The following is a 9,186-nucleotide window of genomic DNA, read 5'->3' as shown; positions in this document are numbered from 1 at the left end:
TTAATCGCCGGCAGCTTCATCACTTTTTCGTATATATCTGTAAGCCAATCTATCTCGAAGCTTGCCGGAGATGGCCGAGTTGTTACGATTGTAACCGGACAATGTAATCAATTACTAGTACCTTGCTCTATCAGCATTCAATATAATTGCAATGAATGAAGAATCATTGAATAAAACCCGATAGCCATGTAATGTTGAATCGTTCAACGGCTGTTATCCAACGAGGAAGTATGTTTTTCAATGAAGTTTAAGGTTTAAGCGCATCGGTTATCTTGAATAGGTTTATTTACAATTCGTTTGGGAAATATTGTATTGATTGGAATACTTATCGTGATATGTCATATATTTTAACATGCTGCATATGATATTAAATTTGGCGATACTACTTTTCAATGTCATAATATAAACGGATGAAAGTTCTTTAACTTAATTTGTGACTTCTACCAACGATACTTATATGCGAGTGATTAGTTAAACAACTGAACATGTGTCCGCTTATTGTATTTCGTTAAAGATGGACAAGAGCATTGGTCATTGTGAAATACTACAGCACGTTAATGGCAACCCGTTTTTCAATTGTGTATGAAGGGGAGCACGAGGAAATATGTCAGTGCGTGCACGAGCTTCAGGTCACGCTGGAGGTGCACGGAAAATGGGTGAAAACGGAAAAGCTACAAGACTGGAACGACAAAGACGAGCATGTGCAAACTGTCTTGTTCGTCGCGGATGCCGAGAGAGAAGACTTCCATACAAAGGTAAACGTTGCAATATTCTTTTTGTCTTTAATATAGTTGCACATAATAATTACCATCACCGTGAGACTTTGAAATGTGTCAAGTTATGCCGCTTGGTCGACTGAGAATATCGGACCGGCGCTGGCATCGTTTGCCAGTGTTATCTAATAAAATTAGCATTTCAAATATTCTTTGGAATAACGTTTATTTTGCACTGTTGAAAGGTCCGGGGGAAGTTTGTGAAGACCTATAAGAACAGCTATGTCGTGTTGACCTATCCGCTTGAACTGGAGCAAGAAGTGAAGAGGTCACTGAAACATATCAAGACTGAATTAAAAGAAGCGATTAACAAGTCAGCAGAAGGCAGCCGGACATCTGATGATGTGAATAACGCTTTAGCCAGGATCGAAAAAGTGACTAATATTACAAATGTGTCGTCTTGGCTACCGAAAATTCTCAGAGAAGTCTGTAAACCTCCGAAGAATACGCCCTCAGCAAAAAAGGAATTTGCAGTGTTTTTCAAGATTAACTTAGATTCGGAAGCAGAAATGGCTTGGTTTGGTGAACAACGAACCATATTGGAGAAGGTATTTGAGCTCAGCTGTCGTTATGACAACGGAGAAGTTGATGAAGACCGTTACATCAAATATTCCACGTGTGTTGCCATGTTTGTCCAATCCAGCATAAACTTCAGTGACAGTCTAAACCAAGGCAATTTGGATAAAATTAATGAAGAAAAAATCAAATGCATCTCTACGATGAGAACAAAGTGCGAGGCTGCCGGATGTACGCTGCTGGTCTTTCTGAGCGAATCCAACAAGAATTTGGAAACACAGCTGGAGGTTGACCTTGCCATGACTCTGGAAGGCACAAATGGACTGACGTCATACTGGCTCTGCCTCCTCAACGTCCTTGGACAAGGCAGGTGTCTTTATCTGGAAGCGTTTTGATATTAAAATTAATTTGACTCATTCCCAGTATGACAATGTATGCTCATATTTCTATTTATGAAAACAATGTTGTATAAATTCATTGAACCTTATTAATAATAATTGTTAAATGGTGTCTTAAAAAGTCTTAATTATATAAGTCCACAATGCTATAAAACAACGTGATCCAATATCGTTTAGAGTCGGCAGGTTAATTGCTTAGTTAAAGTACTGTTTATGTTACACAAAACCTCTAGTGTGTCCAACAAAACTGTCAAATTATATTTTGTTACATTCTACAGTGAACGTTGTAAGGCAGCCAGATCAGACATTATACTCTGATGTCTGTTATGAACAGCCAGCCAGCCGTTTTAACCCTGAACGTGAACGTTACAAGAACGTGTTTTCTCAGGTGTCTAGTCAACCCGCAACAAACATACCAGGTAGGAAATATAACCTGCCTGTTACCCTCAGGTCAGCAAAGACAACTAGTATCCCCTTTACAACCAGACCAAGTAAGACAACTGGCCGACCTATTCTAACTAGATTAACAATTAGCCGACTTCCAGGTAACCGACCTGTTACAACAAGGCCAGAAAAAGTTTTCGAACGGTTACAACCAGCCCAAGTGAGACAACTAGCCGACTCGTTAGAATAACTAGCCGACCTGTTACGAATACGGCCTTGTACAATATTCATCTGACCTCTTACTTCCAGGCCAGGTTAGATCATTAGCCGACCTGTTAAAACCATTAGCAGACCTGTTACAGTTCTAGGCAAGATAAGATAACTAGCCGACATGTTACAGACAGATCAGGTAAGATTACTAGGTTACATGTTGAACAAGGCTACGTAAGGCATTTATCCGTCCTGTTACTAGGTACGACTGCAATTAGACCTGTACCAGCCAGGTCACGAAAGACGCTGACCTGTTTCAGCCTGTACAAGAGTGAACTAGGCCATGTAAGATGGTAAGCCGTTATTTCAAGGCAGGACAAGAAACTAGCCGACATCTTACAATAAGGCTATGTAAAACAACTAGCCGATCAGGTCAACTAGCCTACCTGTCACAACCGAGCCAAGTAAGACAAATAGAAGACCTGTTACAACAAGGCCAGCTAAGACAACTAGCCGAAATGTTACAATCATGTCAGGTAAGACAACTAGCCGACCTGTTACAATCAGGTCAGGTAAGACAACTAGCCTATCTGTTACAATAAGGCCAGGTAAGACAACTAGACGGCATATTATATCTAAGCCATGTAAGACAACTAGCCGACATGTTACAATCAGGTCAGATAAGAAAACTAGCCGACCTGTTACAACAAGGCCTGGTAAAACAACTAGCTGACATGTTACAATCAGGTCAGGTAAGACAACTAGCCAAAATATTACAACAAGGCCAGGTAAGACAACTAGATGACATATTATAACTAGGCCAGGCAAAACAACTAGCCGACATGTTACAACCACGTCAGGTAAGAGAACTAGCCGACATATTACAAAAAGGCCAGGTAAGACAACTAGACGACATATTATATCTAGGCAAGGCAAGACAACTAGCCGTAATGTTGCAATCAGGTCAGGTAAGACAACTAGCAAACCTGTTACAACCGAGCCAGGTAAGACAACTAGCCGACCTGTTACAACCGAGCCAGGTAAGACAACTAGCCGGCATATTATACTAGGCCAGGGAAGACAACTAGCCGACATGGTACAACCAGGCCATGTAAGACAACAAGCCGACATATTATAACTAGGTCAGGTAAGACAACTAGACGACATGTTACAAACAGGCCATGAAAGACAACTAGCCGACCTGTTACAACCAGGTCAGGTAAGACAACTAGACGACATATTATATCTAAGCCAGGTAAGACAACTAGCCGACCTGTTACAACCAGGCCAGGAAAGACAACTATACGACATGCCACAACAAGGCCAGGTAAGACAACAAGACGACATGTTACAGCCAGGCCATGTAAGACAACTAGCCGAGCTATTACATCTAGTCCAGGTAAGACAACTAGTCGACTTGTTACAACTAGGTCAGGAAACTTGCCAACAAGTTACACTCAGACCATGTAAGACAACTAGCCGACCTGTTTCAACATAGCCAGGTAAGACATTTAGCCGAAATATTATTACTAGGCCTGGTAAGACAACTAGACAACATGTTAGACCAAGGCCAGGTAAGACAACAAGCCGACCAGTTACAACAAGGCCAGGTAAGGAAACTTGCCAACAAGTTACAATCAGGCCAGGTAAGACAACTAGTATACCTGTTACAACCAGGCAGGTAAAACAACTAGACGACATGTTAGACCAAGGCCATGTAAGACAAACTAGCCGACCTGTTACAACAAGACCAGGTAAGACAACTAGACAACATGTTACAACCAGACCAGGTAAGACAACTAGCCGACCTGTTACAACCAGACCAGGTAAGACAACTAGCCGACCTGTTACAACCAGGCAGGTAAGACAACTAGCCGACCTGTTACAACCAGGCAGGTAAGACAACTAGCCGACCTGTTACAACCAGACCAGGTAAGACAACTAGCCGACCTGTTACAACCAGGCAGGTAAGACAACTAGCCGACCTGTTACAACCAGACCAGGTAAGACAACTAGCCGACCTGTTACAACCAGACCAGGTAAGACAACTAGACAACATGTTACAACCAGACCAGGTAAGACAACTAGACAACATGTTACAACCAGACCAGGTAAGACAACTAGTATACCTGTTACAACAAGGCCAGGTAAGACAACTAGCCGACCTGTTACAACCAGGCAGGTAAAACAACTAGACGACATGTTAGACCAAGGCCAGGTAAGACAACTAGCCGACCTGTTACAACAAGGCCAGGAAAGACAACTATACGACATGCCACAACAAGGCCAGGTAAGACAACAAGACGACATGTTACAACAAGGCCAGGAAAGACAACTATACGACATGCCACAACAAGGCCAGGTAAGACAACTAGACGACATGCCACAACAAGGCCAGGTAAGACAACTAGACGACATGCCACAACAAGGCCAGGTAAGACAACTATACGACATGCCACAACAAGGCCAGGTAAGACAACTAGACGACATGCCACAACAAGGCCAGGTAAGACAACTAGACGACATGTTACAGCCAGGCCATGTAAGACAACTATACGACATGCCACAACAAGGCCAGGTAAGACAACTAGACGACATGTTACAGCCAGGCCATGTAAGACAACTAGACGACATGCCACAACAAGGCCAGGTAAGACAACTAGACGACATGTTACAGCCAGGCCATGTAAGACAACTAGACGACATGCCACAACAAGGCCAGGTAAGACAACTAGACGACATGCCACAACAAGGCCAGGTAAGACAACTATAGGCCAGGTAAGACAACTAGACGACATGTTACAACAAGGCAGGTAAAACAACTAGACGACATGTTACAACCAGGCAGGTAAAACAACTAGCCGACCTGTTATAACAAGGCAAGGTAAAACAACTTGCCAACATGTTACAACAAGGCCAGGTTCCGCCCCTGCCTATGGTGCTTCACAAGTACATGTATTTTCATCAAGCTCGCATTTACCAGTTTTAACCCTTTCTCCGTTGGTGCAACAAAATCCCTACCCAACCGTAGTCACAAACTGTCCGTGTTGTATATGTAAAGAGGCCCTTGGTAAAGACACTTACATTTAAAAACAAGAATGGTTTCATCTTGTACACTTTAATTTTGTTTAATTACCTCAGGTATACTTTGATCTTTATTGGAAACTTGCTGTTGTTCTCAATAATGTTCTACTGCTTAAAATTGAAAAAATAAACAAAAACATTTTGCTACTTCAAATGAAACAAAAGAAACTAAAGTTTTCAAGTTTTCGAGTTTATTCACAAATCAAGGCATAGTATAATTATGCATGTGATTCGTACATGAAACGAATAAACATTTGTAAACCACACAAATCAACTGCATTTTTAACATATTATACATAAGTGAATCATGAAACAAAGTGAAAAGTATTTTTAAAGAATTTGGTATGTATTAGCATGTGTTAGAGAGAATGAAGTGAATTTAATTTGGCCAAAATAATTTTACCAAAAAAGTGCTATTTTTACAAGTACAGTTCTACCCTTCGAGTTCACCAACGTTTCAAATTTGTATACATTTGGGTGTTTAACATAGAATGGTTCATATATTTTGTCCGTCATTGTTTAAGTAATTACATTCCATTAAATAATGATATTCATCACCCAACAAGTTATTGTTACATACACTACAAACACGTTGATTTCTCTCAATATTTGAAAATCGTCCTTTTTCTATTGGTGGACTTCATAGTTCTGAATTTACAAAAAAATAAAGATAAATTTAAAGGAATAATGTCAAGATATTCCTCAAATATATGTTGTGTTTTATGTAATCTATAAACTAAACACTTACGTAAATTTAGAATGGTATTTTTTCTGTTTTGTAAAAACTGATCATTAATTCTAGACTTTAACAATGATTTAAAATGAGGTATACTGACAACATTTTGAGACGTAACGTATTCTGACATACCAAGACTATCAAGTGAGGATTTAACGAACTCAATTCAAGAAAAGTTAACAGAGCCAGCATCATGTAGATTTAAAGCTGTATCATACAATAGTTTACTTATTTTGTCATCTTTGGCATTCAAAATCAGAAACAAAAACCAGTTGCCTGATCGGAAATGACGTCGTTGATATTGTGTCCCAGCCCATTGCACGCCAACGTTTGATTTGGAACTGAGAGCGGGGTAAAATTTATAATGATATCAGTGATCATGGCCGAACAGATATTAACGAAAGACACACAGCGTCACAGGACAACAAACATTACACAACATTCCAAATAACGTCATTGCATGTTGAACGTTTGGGTAACTTCCTTATTTATCACGAAGAATGAAATGTTTTTTTGATACTGGGCTATACATTTTTTTTAAAGTTAACCACCAATATGTGTTGCAGTTCCGTTTCCACTGTGGTGAGGACATATCCCGCCAGACGCTTGAAAGAGTAATTCTCAGAAAGTTTAATCTGTTATAAAAAAAACCCTGAACCTTAACTATTTTAGGCACCCAAATCCTTGATTAAGCATTTGAGAAGTCGACAGTTTACAATGTTAATTGAAATTATTAAAATCCAAATCTTACTACCTGAAAAGCTTTAATTGGAGTCTTAATTTGAGTCTTAAATTCATTAAATTCTTAAAAAACGATTGACGAGTGAGTTATTATTTAATCACAGGAGTTTTGGTTTCCAGAAAAAAAAACACTTCATAGTGCTTAGTTAATTTTATACGACAGGAAAAAACAATAATAGATCTACGATTTATGTTGAAATTATACTTTCACTGATACATTATTTCAAACCGTAATAAAAATTAAAGAGGAGCTTCATTGCTAGGTCACAGAACACTTTAAAAGAAAAATATTAATATCATGAACCAATGGATAATAAACAAGGATGTATAATTAAAACTTTGAATATTAAAATGAAAGCAAATTTATTATCTCAAATGGTAAGGAAAAAAGAACACTCATAAAATTTCTGACTTATTCTTAGAATTGCATGGACATACAACGAACTTCAAGCAATACAACAATGCGGCCTTACTTTGCGTGAATACTATGATTTTATAGACTAAGATGTTACGTTTTAAAGTTCGCGAGCTATTGTTTTGTTGTGTTCCATTTGGAAGTCCTCGGCCATTTTTTAATCGAAAACAACCTCGGATGTATAAGGACGGTTTACGTACTCAGAAATCGGTGTATGCTAAAGTCCGCTGCAAGTAGGTCGCGAAGTAATTTAATTTAGCAGTTAAACTTAATAACAAAACTCTTGGGAATCTCAATTATGTTTGCAATAATACACGTCACTAGCAACAATTTAAACTTAGATCAATAAATACAACCTAAAACACTTCATTTAATTAATGATATAATTAAAAAAAATTACGAACTACTTCTACTGATGTACCGGCATACATCCGAGGTTGTTTTCGATAAAAATGGCCGAAGTGCTCCGAATGGTTGTGTTCATGTTTAAACTGAATTTTGTGCCGGTTATTAACAATCGGGCCATTTTCCATCAAAAACAACCGGGGGTGTATGCCGGTACATCAGAAGAAGGTGGTCATAAACTTACTTGGTTTATAATATTAATAAAATTGCAGTGTTTAACGTGTTATTTAAATGAGTTGCAATTGATTCCCAGTAAAGTTTATCATTTCATAAATGATTAATCCATTTGCAGCATAGAGATTTCTTACATAAAGACTTCTGACATTTTAAACCGTCCATAAACATCCGATGTTGTTTTCGATGGAAAATGACTTAGGAGTTCCGATAGGTTGTATCAATTGCCGATTGGATATTCCCATTGATTTCACTTCAGTTGATGTCTGACTCATTTTCCAGTGCATTTTATCATTTGTTTATAATCTATATTCATCCAGGTCTGGAGCGGACTCTAACACTCTCGGGTATCCAAGCTCCCAAAAAAACCGACTTGATGCCTGGTCTCACTTTCCGGTGGGGAAATGGTACTTCTGGTCATCATAGCAACGTCGACGGTGTATATCCGCTGAGGCGGCTAGCTTGTTGCAGCCGTTGGCACTAACTTATCAGTTAGAAGACTCATATTTATTATATACAAGCTATGTCTGAATTTTTAATAAAAAAATAAATAAAACGAAGTGTTGAGGTATTTCAAAATTAACTTACAAATACACTAAGGACATTCTCTAAGAGAGTTTTCTGTCTTTTAAAGGCCTTTGTCGTCCATTCTATACAGAGGTTTTACTGTAACAAGCACAACTTCAAGTAGAGCTTATGCAGGACATTTTGAGGTGCCAACAAAATGTAGATGAACATATTATGAGAGTCGAAATATATATATATATATATATATATATATATATATATATATATATATATATATATATATATATATGCAAATATAACAGAGGTAACAAATCTTGTACCTTTTTAATCTCCTACGCAGTGATCTCCCCTGAAAAGCAGGACCTCTACCTCCACGGGCAAGTACGTATGTAACTCCGCTAATATTATATAAAAAAAATATATAAAAACAAAATTTTCTCTATTTTTTGGATATTTTTTATGAAACTTGTGAATTGAGGTTGAAATGCGAAACAACGTTTAAAAATCAAAGATAAATTATCATCTTTATCTATGTATCACGTGATATCGATACATGTTGGTCATGTAAATTATACTTGTCAGTTAACTAACAAGTATAAAACAATGATTTCAACTGAAATTGATTGCAACAGTACAAGTTCGTACAAAATAGTGTATTTGTTTTGTTTTGTTATTAATTATTAATTCTTAAATTAGAAATGATGAATAAATCACCCATAAACATATTAAATCATATAGAATTGTTTTAATACGTTTTCGGAATTAATTTCGGAAAATAGAAGTGCACTAGCGAATCCGTGGGAGGGGCGCACCCGGCACCTT

At 38.0% G+C, this 9,186-nt stretch overlaps 1 protein-coding gene across 2 annotated transcripts; it reads left to right on the top strand.

Annotated features, from left to right (window-relative positions):
* Nucleotides 1-237: 237 nt before the first annotated feature.
* On the top strand, nt 238-8,375 carry LOC128212242 (uncharacterized). Of its 2 annotated transcripts, XM_052917604.1 has the most exons (5): nt 238-755; nt 959-1,655; nt 1,966-2,106; nt 2,381-2,480; nt 8,157-8,259. In XM_052917604.1, the coding sequence occupies exons 1-4, from the start codon at nt 558-560 to the stop codon at nt 2,437-2,439; spliced, it is 1,095 nt and encodes a 364-aa protein (XP_052773564.1). In that variant the 5' UTR covers nt 238-557; the 3' UTR covers nt 2,440-2,480; nt 8,157-8,259. The 2 variants fall into 2 exon arrangements, with proteins under 2 accessions (XP_052773564.1, XP_052773563.1); XM_052917603.1 differs by lacking the exon at nt 2,381-2,480 and having other exon boundaries at nt 8,157-8,375.
* The last annotated feature ends 811 nt before the right edge of the window (nt 8,376-9,186 follow it).

Source organism: Mya arenaria, chromosome 12 (genome assembly GCF_026914265.1).
Source record: "Mya arenaria isolate MELC-2E11 chromosome 12, ASM2691426v1".
Lineage (NCBI taxonomy): Eukaryota > Metazoa > Mollusca > Bivalvia > Myida > Myidae > Mya > Mya arenaria.
This window is presented reverse-complemented; position numbering and strand designations above follow the sequence as displayed.